Below are 18,335 nucleotides of genomic sequence, written 5' to 3'. Positions count from 1 at the left end.
TTTCTTAGTGCCTGGAAGCCATGCATAACCAGGCATTATTTGAACAGAAAAAGAACAACGTTGCATTTTGACATCTGGTTCACTAAGTGCTACTAACTAAAGCCCTACAGCCCGTCTGCTCCACTAGCCCCAGGTAACGGGCTGAGTGCATTGTGGGTGTAGAACGTTCGGTGTCATTTGCAGTGCACATGCTTTTTTGGTTTTGCCTGGCGAAAGCTGCGCTCTGCGCAGCTTTTTCGCGCAGGCGAAAACCTAATGAGTATGGTACAGGAGACAGGAACGGCCCCCGTCTTCCATTGGCTAGCTCCATAAATGGAGGCTAGCCATTGGAAGACGGGCCTGTCCGTCAATGCCGGACCAGATTCGGGTGCGTTCCCGAGAATTTTTGGCTTTTGGCTACATCACGCTACGTCAGCCAAAAGCCGGGAACGCCCCCGAATCTTGTCCGGCATTGCCGGCACCCGCCTTCCTGACCTTCTCGGTTTCTTCCCTCAGCCACGTCTGAGTTGAGTTCCTTGTTCGCTAATTAAATTTCTTTCTTTGCTGATCACTTCTAATAGGCTCGGACGGGAATAATTATGCGGAGACATTTCATGGCCTGTCGGATCAGGAATTCCCAGGGAGTTAGTGACAGGCCTTTCAGTCGCCGGCAGCCTTTCCCCCGGCGCCGAACAAGGCCCGAGCAGCGGCCCCAGGGGGAGCCGGGAGCCCAGCCTGCTCCCACTGTCACTCACACCCCGGCCTCCTCCTTCTCGGCGCCCCCACCCCTCCACTCCCCTTCCCTCCCCTCCACTCCTCTTCCCACCCACTCACTCCCCTCTCCCCTCCTCCGAATTCCGCCGCTGCCCCCTCCTCCACGCAGCCGATTCTACCCCTTCCCGCCCCCTCCCTCCCCCTGCTCCTTTCCCCGCCGCCGGCAGCCGCTGCGGGGTACCTCCAGCCCTCCACACTCACAGAATGAGCTTCTCCTGAAGGGCAGCTCTCGACGCCCCTTGATCTCTGATCCCCCAACAAGTGACTCTTTTTTTTTTTTTTTTTTTTTTTTTTTTTTTTTTTTTACAATCCGAGTGGTTTGGTCTGGCCTGTTTTGACTGTATCCCCACTGACTTTCGCATTAGCCCGCCTCCGCATTTTATCCTTCCTGGCTCACCACTGACCGCACTCCCGCCAGGTTAGCCCCGCCCCTTCGTCCGTGTCTGGTCCGGCACTCTTTCATGTTCATGAATGTTTTATCACACTCGGTGTGCGTCTCAAGGGAGGCCAACGATTGTTTACATTGTCATGTAAGCCCCTTTCATGTGAGCCTGTAGCAACCACAGAGTACGGACAGCGGGAGGGGGAGGGAGGAGGGGGGAGAGGGGGGCGGTTTCTGCCCAGACCAGCCCTCTCATCGGAGCCTGCACACACCCTGGAGCCCCCACCCCCAGTGAAAACATCGACTATTCTAACCCGCATTGTAATATCACCCCACCCCCTCCAAGGCTCCATGCCGTCCTTCTGTGAGTAATCTGCATTTACAGGTGTCATGTGGGGGCACAGTGCACAGTACAGTTACACCCGAATTATGCCCCCCCCTATACTTAAGAGGTGCTCGCCTCCTGCGAACAGACACCATTAACAGGAGCCTTTATTTATTTATGCATTTGCAAATTGTATCAATGCTTTTAAGAAAACAATTGGTTTCAGGTGTGAAATAACGCAGCCAAAGTATACCTTTTGATTGAGCAGAGAAAATCTATTATAGCACTTTTCCGTGTTACCCATTGTCTTTGTGTTGTGACACCCAACACCCCTGTAACATGCGACTTGAAGCGATGCTGTAAGATGATCACCTCTCAAATTAATGAAACTCACATTTCCCCATCCGAAGTTGACAGCCTCAAGGATCATTGTGTGTTCAGAGGAGTGTTTAAGAGGTTTAGAAATGTTGTTGTGCCTCGGTGCAGGGAGGGTGGCCGGACTGCTGCCCTGGCCCTATTGTTACCCGCATTATAATGTCACCCACCTCGGCCCCCGCCCCGTGAAAACAAATGCGTCCGCCTCCTGTGAATACACAATACTCTGCAGTTACAGGTGTCGTGGGGGGGGCACGGTGAAGGACTGCTGCCCTGGCACTATTCTCACCGCATTGTTATTATATTCCCCCCCCCTCCCCCAGCCCCCAAGTAGATTCCTGGGAACAGGAACAATTAACAGAGGTGGGGCAGAGAGAGGAAATCAGAGCTGTGACAATGCTTTCCCCAGCATCTCATCTCACCCCTGAACCCCTCCCTGCCCCTGGGGAGCATGGTATGTGTATAAATGCCCAGTATTGACATTTGAAAGTATACTTCAGGGGTGCGTGTATGCATGTGCAGCAGGGTATGTGTGTGCTTTGAAATCTGGGTATCTTTGTCTTCAAGGTGAGTGTGTGTGTGTGTGTCAGCCTACTGGGAGTATGTACTTCTGTCTAAAGGGGATCTGTTTGTCTGTACATGCGAACGTCTGTGCATGATAGAGTTTCTACATTAGTGTGTCTGCACTGTTGTGTGCCTCTGTAGGGAGGGCTGTGTGGTACTGTGCAGGGGTGGGTGCATCTGTGTAGTGTGGTTGTCTCTGTGTAATTGGGTTGTCTCTATTTCCAGTGGTTAAGCAATAGGCGAAGACAAAATGTAAATACCCATTGGTAAAGAATTAGGAAGACAGCATGGAGAATTTCCAGGTTTGAGCTAATAAGACCGAATCAACAATATTTTGGCATATAGACTGAGTAACAACTGGTGAAAGAGGTAATGAATGTCAGTGCTGGAAGCGAAATTAGTGCACACCCATAAGGCCTAGTACCACATTCAAAATAAAAGCCGTTTTTTTTATGGACTCTGCTTGTGCCTCCGTGAGCCCCTGTTGCGCCTCTGTGTGCCTCTGTTGCCTGCTTGTGTCTCTGTGTGCCCCTGTTGCCTGCTTGTGCCTCTGTGTGCCCCTGTTGCCTGCTTGTGCCTCCGTGTGCCCCTGTTGCCTGCTTGTGCCTCCGTGTGCCCCTGTTGCCTGCTTGTGCCTCCGTGTGCCCCTGTTGCCTGCTTGTGCTGTGTGGGTGTGTGTGGAGGGCTCCGTGTGGCTGTGTGTGTGGGAAGCTTTGAGTGGCTGTGTGTGTAGGAAGCTTTGTGTGGCTGTGTGTGTGAGGGGCTTTGTGTGGCTGTGTGTGTGGGGGGCTCTGTGTGGCTGTGTGTGTGGGGGGCTCTGTGTGTGTGTGTGTGTGTGGGGGGGGAGGCTCTGTGTGTGTCATTTGCGGGAGATAAAGCTAGTGGCATTGTAAATGACAATGCCATTTATTTATGTTAAAAAAAACATTAATAAAAATAATGTCAAGAGCAATGCCAATAGCTCTAACTTTAACAAAGGCAAAACCATTGCATTGTAAATGCTTGTTAAAAAAAGCAATGATTCTGGGCTGCACGAGCTCAGAATCCTTGCGGCTAATTATTTTCAGTATAAGGTGTGCAACTTTGAAGGGCATAACCCATGCAGACCTTAAAGTTGCTATGGCACCTGACGCTGTCAACCAAATAGATGATTGTTGTTGCATGGACAAGGGTGGAAGTATGAATTGTATGTGGTATCAAAAATTGAGAGAGACATGAGGAACGGATCACATATACTTGTCTGAAGGTACCTTTACATTTTTACTTTGGAATACATATGATCCATACCCTTTCATGAGAAATTACCTGTCTGATTTAGTCCTAAAGATTTAGTTTGGACAAAGTTCAGGGGAAAAAAAATTAAATGGCTTTTTTTAGAGCCTGGAAAGGCCATAGCTTAGATCTTCACTATTGCCCTTTTCTACAGCCTTGAACTGGCCAGAACAAATATAACTTGGCCACACTTTAAGTTAGAAAATAAGTAATTATTACTCGGTTCGAGCCACTTTGGGCACTGTGACTGTTAGATTTGGGGGTCTCTAGTTGGCGCAGGTAGGTACATGTGACAAATAGGGACCCTCTCCTCTTATCAGGACAAGGGATTACACTCCTAAAATAACCCCTGCTCACCCTCTAGGCTGCGTGGCGCGAGCAGTCAAGGCTTATTTCAGAGGCGTTGTAAGTTAAGCAGTTGTGACCACATACAGTAACCCAGTGACAACACTACAAATGGACACCACACAGATTTTATATCGAAAATAAGTATACTTTATATAGAGTTACCACAAGACCATAAACAACAAAAATACACACTATGATTACTTGAAGATGGTAGATTTAAGCTTAGTTCAGTTCTTAGATGCAACACTCTGCGGCATTGTACCTTAAGTTGCGTTGCGCTTTCACGACAAGCAATATCGCAGCGATGTGAAATGCAGCAAAGTTCATATACAAAGAAATAAAGACTTGGAGATCTTCCAGATGCAGCACGCTTCTCGGGGATGCGAGAAGTCCTCAGTTCGATGCGTAGACTGCAGCGGCGACACCCTTACGATGCGACGGCAACAGCTCCAGCGGTGACGCTCTTCTCCACGATGATTAAGCTTCCGCTCAATGCGACAACTACAGCGGCGACATCCAAGATGCGACGGCAGCAGCTCCGACTGCGGCGCTCTTCTCGGGGAGGCGAGGTGCTCTTGGTCGATGTGGTGCAATGCGACAGTTCCAGCAGCGACACCCTCCTTCTCCGGAGTTGCGACGGCAGTCACAGCAACGGTGACATGCTCCGACCTCGTTACGAGATTCTTCTCCTGATGCAGTGCAGTGCGACTGCTCCAGCGGCGTCCTTCTTCGGAGTTGCGACCGCAGCAGCAGCGACGGCGACACGCTTCCTCTTCGTTGCGGCACACTTCTCTCCGATGCGGTGCAGTGCGACAGTTCCAGCGGCGACACCCTCCTTCGGAGTTGCGACAGCAGGCACAGTGACGGCGATACGCTTCTTTTCGTTGAGTCGCGCTTCCAGCTCCTTGCGACACGCAGTTCCTCAGAAGGCCCAAAACAGCAGCAGGTACTTCCACAAGAACTCTGGGAAGCTGGGGATGAAGTCTGTTGTCCCTGAGACTTCAGCAGGAGGCAAGCTCTTTTCCAAGCCCTTGGAGATCCTTCACAAGTTGAAAGCAAAGTACACAAAGTTCCTTTCTCCTTCCTTTGGCAGTAAGGTAACCACTACTAGCCAATCCCCCAAGCAGCACTTCAGCTTGGGAATCGTCTCTCCTCCGTTTCTTCAGGTTCCTCTCCTCAGTAAAGGTTTCTTCTTGTAGTCCAAAAGTGATCTAATTTCATGGGATCCGGGTCCCAATATTTATACCCCAAAATCCTTTGTTCTCTGAGGGGAGAGGGGCCTTTGCCCAGTCCAAACCAGTTCTGAAGCACTCAGTTTACCAGACTTCTCCTTTCCTTTCACAGTGCAGGGCAGAAACATCAGACACCCCACAGGAGGTGGAGCCATCATTGTGGAAGGCAAGTACAGTCCTGGAGCACTTTGTTTACAGGACTCCTTCTCTTCTTTCAGTGTGCAGGGCAGAGACAGCAGCCGCTCCCCAGGGGGTGGAGCCAGCATTGTGAAAGGCAGGCACAGCCCTACTCAAGGTTCAGGTGCACTCCTCCCTCCCATCTAGATGCAGATCTCTCTATTCACCACTGGATGACTCAACCTGTCACCTGGAATTCCCCAGCCCTGTCACTCACAAAACCAGACATAGGAATACACAAACTAGCAGAGGCAGGTTTGAATGGTTAGACAAGCAAATACCTACTTTCTAAAAGTGGTATTTGCAAACACAGAATATTAAAATAAACTTCACTAAAAGATGTATTTAATTATTCTAAGTTAAGGCATACAAAACTCAAATTTCTACTAAGTTCTCTGAGACAGTTAGTATTATAAAGTGTAACAATTCTAACAGCCCATTCTGGCTTATGGAGAACAGGTAGCCTTGCAATAGTGAAAAAAGAAAATGGCTGTAATTCACTCTTGAGACATGCCACACACATCTGGGCTTGTCCTACCTTATACTTACAATGCACCCTGCCCTTGAGCCTACCATAGGGGTGACTCATTTGAAGAAAAGGGAAGGTTTAGGAACTGGGAAGTGGGTGCACTTGCCCAGTCAGCATGACAGTACCAGACTGCACGCAGGCTCTGCAATGGCAGACCTTAGACACAATTCACAAGGCTGCTTCTGTGGGTTGCACAACCAGTGCTGCAGGCCCACCAGCAGCATTTGGATTACACGCCCTGGCACATTCAGTGCACTAGACTAGGGTCTGACAAGTAAACCAAAATAGCCAAACATGGAATCACTAATCCATACATCAATTTACAATAGGAAGCACTTGCACTGTGGCACTGGATAGCAGTGGCACAGTGACCAAAGCATCTAATACCAGCAAAAATACATGAGGCAACAGCAAAAATGGAAGGGAGACCCACACCAATGGTGCCAGGTCTTAACAGTGACCAGGTAGTTTTAATGGACAAAATTCAAATGTAAAACTGTTACTTCAAACAGAATGATTTCAAGGTAAATAATACGAACTGTAGCCTAATGCAGATTAAGATTGTAGCCAAGAGTAATTTGTTTCCTTATGTCAACCAGTCATGGGGTGCTTATTAAAATGGGGGGCTGCCATTTCATTACTCTTTAAATTGTGAACATTTAGAAAACAATATGTTACAAATGAAAAAATGTAGCATGCAGCATATATGTATTGCTTGATGATGTTAATTGTAAATTAATAGATCTGATGTAGATAGTTAATTAAGTCCATTGCTTGTTTTAGAATCTAAGCAGAATAATGAGCAGCGGCCTCCAGGAGGGAATGATGGCGCTGGTGGCGGCGGCGGAAAAAAGGGTGGCAAGAAAGAAGACCCCTCTGGCTGGTGGTCCAGAGTACAGAAGGTCTTGTATGATTCATAATAATGCATATGGAGAATTTTTGAAGCACTATCCTTCCTTTCTAAACCTCTGCTTTTATAGACTGTGCCTCCTTTGAAGCTTTTTAAATGATCTATTTTTGACTTTCTGTTGAGCATGCCATTTCTATGCAGAAAATTTGAAGTATCCGATTTGATATCCGGCAGCAGTAGCTTCCCTAGTTAAGACTGTTTCACTTATTTTGTAAGGCGTGGTGTTTTTTTTTTACTAAAACCATATATGCAATTCGAGGTTCTAGATTCCTCACAGCCAATCCGGCCCACAAAAAAGAGCAGCATACTGGCCTTGTGTATCTAAGCCTGTCTATACAGCGCTGTCCTATGCCTCTGAGCACGTTTTTCATGCAGCCAACCTTTCAACTGGCCGCTTAGTTATATCATAGTTGCGTTGTCTCCTATCCTAAAATAAATGGGTTTCATCACTTGTGTAGCTGAAAAGTCTTCGTCATGCTATCCTTACAACAAGAATAGATTGTGTTGAATGGAGCATTTGCCAAGAAAGACACTGGATAGGCAAGGGCAAGATCCCCTATTCATGTATGGAATGGCTCTCATAATGATATGGGTCGGATGTCGGATTTCAAATGCGGAATGCTACCAGAATAAGCAAGCAGTGGTAGTCAATCTTAAGAATATTATTTGAGTGCAGTAATAAAGAATGCTGAAAATACCAAACAGTTAGTGTAATTGTGTGTACTGTAACACTGCTACAAAACACTTACGTAGACCTTTGGAAATGTGATCCATCGGGAACATTTAGTCTCTTAAGCACCAGAAGCGATTAGCAGCTAAAATATTGAAGCGAGAACGGTGCTCATGATATACTTTAAAGAATTTTCAGCTATTTAGCTAGCTTGAAACTTCTCAAATACAAGGGCTTGTTTAGTTTGAGAGCCCTTGTTATAACTTTATGATCTTCTCATTAGCCAGGTTGGTGCAAAGAGCCATCCTGCTATTTAGTTTTTTCCAAACTTCACAATGAATGGCTGAGTTCTATATGTGTTTGTCCAAATTATACTTAATCGTTGCCTTTGTCCATAACACTGCATATCGTATTGATACCAGTCAAAACAGTATGGAAATATACTATTTCAGATTGACATAAGTTCAAAAACATTGTAAAACAACACAACACAGCATTTTTAACTAACTGTAACAAAAGAAATAAAAAAAGAGTTATCTTTGAGAAAAGCAAGGTTCTACATGAAATATAGAGCAGTTTCTCATTGGGTCATTGGATTTACATTGACTTATTGACAACACTGGCTATTGCCATTAGTTATGTTTTTGGTTCCAAAATGTACAGAAATACTGTAGGTGTCTGCCATTGATAAGAGCCAGAGCACCTTTCTGTTTACCTTGTAATTGGATTATATTTTTTATTGTCCCTGAGGTTAAACATAATACGTTTTTCATATATAAAGCGACTAATAGGTTCATAAAGGCACTTAAAATAATTCATTTGTAATTGTTGTCAGCTGTTGAATCTCCTTTGCGATTTAGCGCAAAGTCTCATTTTAGTACATAATTGATTGAAAATCTTTTTTTCCCCATCTTTCATCTAGGGCGACATACCTTGGGATGATAAAGAGTTCCGGTTCTACTTCATGGCTAGTGCCCTTTTCTGGGCCGGTGTAACCTACTATGTGTTCTTCAGGAACTCATCAAGAGAGATCACTTGGAAAGACTTTGTCAACAATTATCTTACAAAGGGAGTTGTGAGTATTGAATAATACGCTACAATAAAATAGAATCTGCTGATAGAAAAATGCTGGATTGTTTGCATGCCATTGAAGGAAAGTAAAACAAACCTGTTTAGTAAAGTAATCACAAAAATAAGCATTGCAGAATATTTCTTTATTAGATATTGATTTTGCTTTGAGGTTTAATATGGCTACAGTTCCATTAAGGTTTTATCTCGTGCATCAGTTTCTCTGCTCCCCTGTTGCTAGAGTCTATTCTTAAATTCTGCCTTTAATGAGGGGACTCAATTATATTCCTAATCTGTTCTAATCACAGCAGCAAATGTACAACTGAGGATCATTTGGGTATTAGATTTTCTAAAATACTTTGCAAGAAAGAGGTATTCAAACCCAAACTGTTCAGACTTTCCAGGTGACTGATTTTGTTTCCTGATAAAAACATCTCTGGTTTGTGGCTATCAAAGTAAGTAAAATGCACTTTTATTTGTGCTCATTTGGTAGTCATCACAGGGATGTGAACAATCCACTCAAAATACAATCGATTCCATGTCTATATGACAGGTTATGACATCTCTGAGGAGCGAGACTGCAAGGATTTGTAGTCGGCCTGGGCTGTGGTATATTCCTTGAGCAAGTTATTGAATAAAAAAGAAATCAGTTTGCTGCTCTGCAGGTGGTCTGTGTCATTTGAGACACTGTGAAAACTTCTTACGCCAGCTAGCTAGCCTGGCTGATGAGAGGTGATAACCCGAAACCGGTCCCAGGATGCTTGTTTCTGGACCAGGGAGGACCTGGAAGTTCAGGCTGGACTGTTCCCATGGTAAGCGGGTTAAAGACTGATTTGCATATAACTGGGTCTAAACTGGAATGGGGTGCATGCAAAAAAAAGATGGATTCAACCCAGATCTGTGACTGGAGGTGAATGTTTGATATGTTCAGCATTCTGTCCATCATCTGTTCTTTTTCCATTTGCCACCTCCTCCTTAGTAAGGCAAGCAGATGCAGTCCGTGGCAGCAACTCCTGAGCCCACCTGTCTGAGAGGGCGCGTCCCGCGCTGCAGGGTTTAAGTGAGCCTAATATGGTGCCAGGCACCACCTCCTCCTCAACAAGGCAGGTAGATGCGGTCTTGGACGGCGAGTCTTCAGTCCACCAGACTGAGAGGGTGCATTTGATGTTACTGTTGTACGGGAAGGGGAATTGAGACCAGAAACTAGGGAGAACATGGGACAGTGAGATCTGTAGTTAGCTCTGGCCAGGGCTTTAAATGTTTTTGGTTCCTCCTGGTCTCAAACCAATTAGTAACAAAAAAAAACCAGACACAGGCGAACTTGATCTTCTCGCCCTTCCTCCCCGACCGGTCGCATCTACACTTTTCCGGAGGTGATGTACATAGTGTACATAGTGCTGGTCAGTTGTGACATTACAGTTCTCTCACCAAAATGCCGTTGCTTTAACAATTCTGGTCATTGGTTACGTTTAATCAGTGTGTGAAAATAGTTGGGTCAAGCTACTCTGTAACAACGTGGGTGCAGAAAGTATGGAGGTAAAAGCTTTGAGCAGTACAAGAAATGCAGACCTTTTGTAAAAGTCCGACTCGTGGAAGTTCACAACATGGCTAAAAAAGTCTTGTCAAAATAGGAAAAGGGGTAAAAATACGTTGCTGTGCAATATGATAAATTTATTTTGCTAATTTAACCCAATTATTTTCTCGTTGGCCACCTGTGGTCTTTAGGAAGTGTGAGCATTGTTTATTCTGTTCAGAGTGCCATTTTGTTTTTGTGCATGGTAAATTTCGGCAAAAATGCGTTTACAATGAACGGATGAAGAAAAAATGAAAAAGAAATGCACCGTGATGCTCGCCAAATGGTATCTATGCTCATTTGTGCTTTGTACATTGTACTGGTTCGCCCTCAGTAAGTTTGTAGCATTTGTGTATTTTTTTTACCTAATTAAGTATAATAATATTTTGTTTGCTCGGCAGGTGGACCGGCTTGAAGTGGTGAACAAGCGATATGTCCGTGTGGTTTTCACTCCTGGAAACTTTCCTGTTGAAGGGGTAATGCATTTGAAGTTTTTTCATGCTTTTCTTATGTTCGGGTGACTTAATTCCTTGGAGAAGATACCATAAATAGTTTTTTTTAATGTATTTACCTTTTAATGTCTCTGCAAATTCACCATCTGGTTGAGTCATGGACACAAAATATTTTTTAATCCAACCCTGGCAAAGTCCTACAAAATTTTATGAGCATTCATTCTCCATAACATGTTCTGATGTCGCACAGTAATGCATCCAGATACTGTTTCCCGTCAGGCTGTTAGGTAAATGTTAAGGATTGAGCCCAGTTTTGCCCTGTGTAGCTTTGAAAATCTAGGAACAACCAATAGGAATTGCTCACTTGAGGAAAATGTCTAAATGAATGAAGTTTGGGTTAGACAAAGGAAAAGGCAGTGGTGTAGTGCTTTCACGTAGAGGAATGTATAAGAAAAACACTATTATTTAAGAGGCGAGTCTTTAACTTCCCCCTTCACCAGAGGACAATGAACTGTTCTCACTTGGTGGGTCCCAGTCTCAATCCCAAACTATCACTTTTGCCACCCAGCAAAGCCTTACATTTTTAGATGTTCACTCCAGTTAGATCTCAAAAGATGTGCTTCCCTCTGAACCCCCTAGTTTGCTCAGAAAAATGTAAATGTTCGGTTACTCATTTGGCCCTTACTGACTTAAAAAATGTATTCAACTGCTGCAATCAATGAGTGCCCTTACCACTAATAAGTCTATGTACATTGGAAAGTATGATCATACTCTGCCCTTCATGCAATACAATGAAGGGCAGAATATGTGTGGGTGAGATATTACCTTTGTTGGTGGCAAATAACCATGTAATACAATAAGGAGCCAAGAGGGAAATAAGGATACTGTAGGGATAGCCCTCCACTCAATAAACATCAATACCAAAAGATCCCAGTACCCTGGACGTGGGTTAGCATTCATCTAATGGGGCATCCTAATTTTGTCTGCTGGAAAATATACTATTAGATTCCAGGCCACACACCTACTCTACATAAAGTTGGGTGTGTTCTTCAAGTGCCTATCCGTCCAAAACAAATCATTATTTGTAACCATAAAAAAGGGGAGAATCCGGGCTGCTTTCAACTCGACCCAACCACCTATGATTGCTCAACTGACACAGTGCATAAACCCACACTTAGAACAAGACGAACATAAAAAATGTGTGGTGAAGAGGAAGGCGCCTCACGGGCGAACACTCTCGGGGCACTTGGCAGATGTTTACCAATTTCTTACAAGACACCAAATTGTACCTGGTGGTCAGAAGAATATGCTATTCACCAGGAATCACAACGCAAATACGATGCAACAAACACCAGTGGGAACACACCATGCAAACTAATATGTGCTAATCGGCCCAGTAGAGGCTCAAGGACGAGTGGAAAAAATTCCCATCAGAAGCCACACTGTACTGCCCTCATTTACATCATTTGGGTTCTCCTCGCCCAGGAGACAAAACAATACGGCCGGTCAAATGTTACCGTGACCGAAAAAAATGTGAGAGGGGAGTATTGGTGTTGAGGTGGCGACTGAGAAAAGCAGTGTAAAGTGATGAAAGTGATAATAGTGAGTGATTATAAAATTAGGTAAACTGGGTAGAAAGCAACAGTTTATTAGTGTCTCCCAGTTCCTAATGTTAAAATAAGTGCAAGAGCGGATTTGAAATAATATCCGCAATCAGTAGTGGTCAACATGTTTCTGCATTTGAAGAAAAAAGTTTCCATGCATTCTTCAGGACCAGTTCTTTAAAAACTACTGCTTTCGTGAAAGAATAATAATTAAAACAGATATCACCTGAAAGAGTCCAGGTTATGTGCTCAACCATGTACCATAAACGATGGTTGAGGAGCTTCACCCCACCTGGCTACTGCTCAGGTATGAGGAGCACCGCTCTCTCCGTCGGTGTCTCCCGGACTAGACACCGACGGAGAGAGCGGTGCTCCTCATACCTGAGCAGTAGCCAGGTGGGGTGAAGCTCCTCAACCATCGTTTATGGTACATGGTTGAGCACATAACCTGGACTCTTTCAGGTGATATCTGTTTTAATTATTATTCTTTCACGAAAGCAGTAGTTTTTAAAGAACTGGTCCTGAAGAATGCATGGAAACTTTTTTCTTCAAATGCAGAAACATGTTGACCACTACTGATTGTGGATATTATTTCAAATCCGCTCTTGCACTTATTTTAACATTAGGAACTGGGAGACACTAATAAACTGTTGCTTTCTACCCAGTTTACCTAATTTTATAATCACTCACTATTATCACTTTCATCACTTTACACTGCATTTCTCAGTCGCCACCTCAACACCAATACTCCCCTCTCACATTTTTTTCGGTCACAGTAACATTTGACCGGCCGTATTGTTTTGTCTCCTGGGCGAGGAGAACCCAAATGATGTAAATGAGGGCAGTACAGTGTGGCTTCTGATGGGAATTTTTTCCACTCGTCCTTGAGCCTCTACTGGGCCGAATAGCACATATTAATTTGCATGGTGTGTTCCCACTGGTGTTTGTTGCATCGTATTTGCGTTGTGATTCCTGGTGAATAGCATATTCTTCTGACCACCAGGTACAATTTGGTGTCTTGATTTTGAGTTTGGGGCGTGTACCTGGGTAGTCGTAAACTTGCCCTCAGACCCTCCTTTCTATCATTTTTGTGTATGGTACCAATTTCTTACCCCTTTCTCATCATTGGTCGCCATTCTTTTTCAAAATAAAACCAAGTGTCCAAAACAAAACCATGCGTGTTTGTGCAAAAAAGACAAGTGCAAGACAAGAACATCCAAGGAATCGCTCCTTGATATGACAAAAAAGAGTGATTAAAACCAGCAGTCACACCAATATTACAATTTTATTACTGGGTATGGTGTGTACTGGTGAATTAAGAAGCTACCAGCCTTAAGTAAGGCGCCCGTGAGGTGCCTTCCCCTTCACCACACATTTTTTATGTTTGTCTTGTTCTAAGTGTGGGTTTATGCACTGTCTCAGTTGAGCAGTCATAGGTGGTTGGGTCGAGTTGAAAGCAGCCCGGATTCTCCCCTTTTTTATGGTTACAAATAATGATTTGTTTTGGACGGATAGGCACTTGAAGAACACACCCAACTTTATGTAGAGAAGGTGTGTGGCCTGGAATCTAATAGTATATTTTCCAGCAGACAAAATTAGGATGCCCCATTAGATGAATGCTAACCCACGTCCAGGGTACTGGGATCTTTTGGTATTGAGGCAAATAACCATGACCTAAGAGCAATTATGGCTAGTGATTTAGTTAGAGATTTAGGACAGTGCTATGTATATCACCTTTTGTATATAACTAAAACAAGACACATTTGTTTTTGATACATTTTACAGAATTCTCTGTACTATGCTTGCAAAGGCGAATTGATGTTAACATTGATTAACTTGAAATCATTGCCTCAAAGGATGAGTTGAAAGAACATATATTTGCAACAGAAGTACACATTGGTCTGTAAAACTGTGTCCAGGAGTAACACACCAATAGCAGAAACACATCTGTTGGAATGATATTGTAGCGGTGGCATGCACCTGCTCAGCACCTCCCAGCTGTTCTTTGAGGTGGACTCACTGTTCCCTTTTTCCGTGACTTCCGCTAATTAAAAATCACGCCAGACTTCCCAATTTTCTCAGATGCTGCACCATACTACAACCTCGTTTATCAAGTGTGTTTTTTTTTCCTCATTTACTTGCACCTTTGTATGACAATGCGACACAGTCTGGTGCCCAGGCCATGCTTTAGTAATCGGTACAAATACATTAGTACTGGCACATTGGACGTCAGAGACATTACCCCCTCTTGGGCATTGTAGTACTCCTAGCCATTTGCATTCCATAAGTCAGATTAGCTGCAATAGGTAGAATTCTACAAGATTTCTTGGCTGTATTAAATGGCAACCCCTGCATTTGCCTTGCTCTTGTAATTCTAGTCAGTCAGACAAAAATAACTTTATTCAGATAATCAAATATCCATAAAAGAAAATCCACATTAAGAACATATAAAAACATATAAAGTATACAATCTGAAATAAAACCATTCATCAGACACAAAGGTGATGTATAAAAGCACTACAGTTACAACAGCTTTTGTAATGAATATTTTTTTATGAATTCATTTTCCACAAGTAATAGATATATTTTGTGTTTTGTTATTGTAGCAGTACGTCTGGTTTAATATCGGTAGTGTGGATACCTTTGAAAGAAATCTGGAAACGGCACAACAAGAGTTGGGAATCGAGGGCGAGAACAAGCTTCCTGTAGTGTACTCGGCAGAAAGTGATGGGTAAGAGACTGCACAAAGTATGTACACTAAACATTATGATTGCCAGCAGCACACTCAAGCTCCTTAAGGACCTCACCATTGCATAACTTATATTAGCATCCCGGATGGATAGATGGGAGCCGGTCAGCCAGTCCTCTGGTGTGTATTGGTGTGGGAGCTCTGCAAGAGTAGGAACTCTCTCCCCTAAAAGCCAGTGGAGTAAAGTAAGCAAATATTTTTCTTATTTCTCTTGACTGATTTGGGTTTCCTCTTGCCAAAGGGAATGGCCATCTGAGAATCTGTGCCTGCTTCTGGAGAGGCTGAGTGAGCACTACAGGAGAGTAGAGCAGTTTTATACCATTTTAGAAAAGAAACCGCTCGTGCTCACTTAGCGCTCCCAATTTGTTTTAGGGATGGAGTGTGGAGACAGCTTTTAGTTAGCATATCCTCATTATTTGCCCTCACCTTCCTCTCAGGCCCATAATTGCGCAATGGTAAGTAACACCAGTTATTGCCCAAAAATGCAGAAAATAATGCTTCGCAATTTTTTTAGCCTAACGTTGAGAACTACACCGGTTTTAAAATACCCTCTCCCTGAGTTACAGGCCTGAGCTACAGGGAATGGCATAAAAAGGGGTGCAGATATTGAAGAACTGGTATGGCATTGCATGTAATGCTAATATAATATTTCACCTAAACCTTTAGAAACCAGGGAATGTTGAAGCAGAAGACCTCCGCAACTAGTTATTCCTGTCCAGCTCATTCACCTTCAGTGGATCGTCCAGCTTTCTAATTTTTTAATACAATGTTTTCCATATTCTTTTGAGATGAAATAGGCCATGTTTGGTCTTCCAGCTCTCTGTGGGACAGCCTACTTCCTCTTAAGTCTCACAGTGTGCATTAGCTCTTTGGCATATATAAATTTAAATTGCTTATCTTTGGCACAGTATTTAAAGGGGACTGTTGTAGGTGTGTTGAACTACATTGAACCTCACCAATGTACCCTCTAATTACTTTGCTCTGTGTACACGTTCCATCCTCCAGGATTTTTTCTTTTGAAATTAGTCTGCAGACCCTTCTCCGGGGATTATATTGATTGGGTATCTATTCAAAAGATAAGCAGTCTGCTGCTAGAAGTCTCTATCATATGAATAAGTTATTTACCTGCTGTAGCGCCTTATCTAGAGACTATATCTAGCTGCAGATTCCTTACTGACCCACCCATCCTCTTGTCTCTGCAATCGGATTTCTAGGGACAGGGATGACCCCTTTCAGGGCCCTAGTTCTAACACACCAGTGGTCAGTGCTCTCCATGTCTTAGCGCTTCTGGTGTGGAAAGTCATACAAAGTAACTGACGTCAGTGTTCCTGGGTGGCGCCTATATAGGTATCACAGTGTCACATCTGGCGCAGGAAACGCAGACGATGGCTGCAAAGCCGATCAACGCCACCTACCGGCTGGTAGGAGTACTGTTCACAAAAAATCTTCCTTATCCAGTCTGAAGGTTGGGGAAATTTAAAAGGTAAGGAATGTGTGCCTTGATATAGTCTCTAACAGATAAAGAGTAATGGAAGGTAAGTAACTTGCTGTTCAAGGTGCAACATTTCAATTCTTTTTGACGTCACTACTGTCCACTATTTTAACAGACAGGGGGGGCTGGGATTGCGTATCTGTGCTGGGAGGCGATTTGACTATGGAAGTGGCCGCCGTAACAGAGAATCTTTGCAGTTGCGACACACCTGACTCTCCCTCAATGTGAGGGTGATTCTCTCAGCCTCAACTTGTTGACGGGCCACAAGTAGAAACTACATCCTGAGGGCATTGAGGTGATCTTTGCCAGATTAGGGTTTCCCGCAACCCAGAACAGTAATGTCCTTGGCTTTATGCTATATCCTCCCTCTCAGATGGTTCCCTTGGGTTGCCTTCAGGTGGTTTCGCTCGTCTCTGGGCCTACTATGAGTTTCCACCTATCCCGCTCATATCCACAGTACTGCAGAAAGTGTGGGAGGGTGGGGAACCAATGACTAGGTGAGGAATTAGTAAACGAATCTGTTGGGCACTCTTTTCCTCCTGCTCAGAGCGAACATGCTTTTGCAGCAGGATGTTCTAGTCTTCTACCCCAGACGCTGCTGCTACACATGTGGAGATTGACTGGTGACAGTTAAAACTCCCTTTCTCTTTCTGGTGAGGTCATAGCCGTCATCAGTCTGCAAGCGTTCCTTTAAATCCATCTACACAAGCCGCTTGAAGAGATTTATGCTGTAGCATGAGTCAGGAGGCATTGTTCCTTTTAAATCTCATCTATCTGACATTTTGAGGTTTGTATTGTCCCTTGCACAAGGCCTACTGGTGGCTATGGTTAAAAATCTACGTAGTAGCCTTGTGTTTATGTGACTCCTGATCAACCATCCCTCCTTAATTGTCCACTAGTTGCACATTTTCTGAAAGGTTTGCTTTACTTGTTCGCTCCCACTCCATTCATTGTGCCTCGGTATGATGTATATCTTGTTTTGACTTCCTTGATGACATCTATGTTCGAGTTGATGGACAGTTGCTCAGCTTGTATTTTAACTCTAAAACCAAATCTGTTGGTTACGATTACCTTTGCTCACAGGGTCAATAAACTTCATGGCAGCGATGCCTCACATCCGGGGCATGCCTTGATTGGTACTTTGCCCAAGCTGGGTTGCATGATTTTCTTAGTTAACCAGCAGTAGTCAGTCCCATCGCTCAAAGAGGTCCTGCATCAGGACTCATGAATAAAGTGAAAAATCTGCAAGACTTGCCTATCAAAGAAAAAGTTATATACCTAATTTACTGTTTTTGTGGATACATAATCTTCTGCGTATTCCTCACTGCTCTCACTCCTCCCTGATGACTTAGTGCTGTGGATAATAAGGTGTTTTGTGCTGTATTTGTCACTGTTACAGCTTTAAGCTCTTCTCGACACCTCTTGATGAGGCCTGTGCAAGATTTCACAAACTGACATAAGTGCGCTAGTTGCATTCTAACATGCTCCAGTGACGTCACATCTGGAAATAGAGTCTCAGCTGGAGCGGCGTGGAGCAGGAGAGTCTTTGGCGCGAAAATAATTTCCCAGACCACTCTTTACCCTAAAAAGAATATTGATAAGTTCATAATGTGAGGAATCTGACGGAAGGTTATTTATCTACCAGAAATATTGTTAGTGAAAATAAGTAACTTTTTTGTATGTACATAGCATTTTGGGCACTAAAAGGAAGACTAAACGGCCATGTTAGGTATGTTTCATCAATATTATGAGTGTGTGTCTGTGAGTGCACTTTTGTATGTTTTGGAACTTGAGATTACTTTGACATTCATTTGATTAACTTTTTAGGTTGTTCAGATAAGTTGTGAAATTCCCTGTGTC

At 43.9% G+C, this 18,335-nt stretch overlaps 1 protein-coding gene across 2 annotated transcripts in view; it reads left to right on the top strand.

Annotated features, from left to right (window-relative positions):
• LOC147659647 (mitochondrial inner membrane m-AAA protease component AFG3L2-like) overlaps positions 1–18,335 on the top strand; it is a 158,220-nt gene that overhangs the window by 68,747 nt on the left and 71,138 nt on the right. For both annotated transcript variants that reach the window (XM_086951580.1, XM_086951579.1), the window contains 4 exons: positions 6,741–6,859; positions 8,460–8,612; positions 10,580–10,654; positions 14,841–14,965. In XM_086951580.1, the coding sequence (XP_086807706.1) occupies positions 6,741–6,859; positions 8,460–8,612; positions 10,580–10,654; positions 14,841–14,965 (472 nt within the window). The remainder of the gene's footprint in view (positions 1–6,740; positions 6,860–8,459; positions 8,613–10,579; positions 10,655–14,840; positions 14,966–18,335) is intronic.

This window comes from Lissotriton vulgaris, unplaced genomic scaffold (assembly GCF_964263255.1).
Source record: "Lissotriton vulgaris unplaced genomic scaffold, aLisVul1.2 SCAFFOLD_4211, whole genome shotgun sequence".
NCBI lineage: Eukaryota > Metazoa > Chordata > Amphibia > Caudata > Salamandridae > Lissotriton > Lissotriton vulgaris.
The sequence above is the reverse complement of the archived record's forward strand: the minus strand, read 5'-3'. Positions and strand labels throughout refer to the sequence as shown.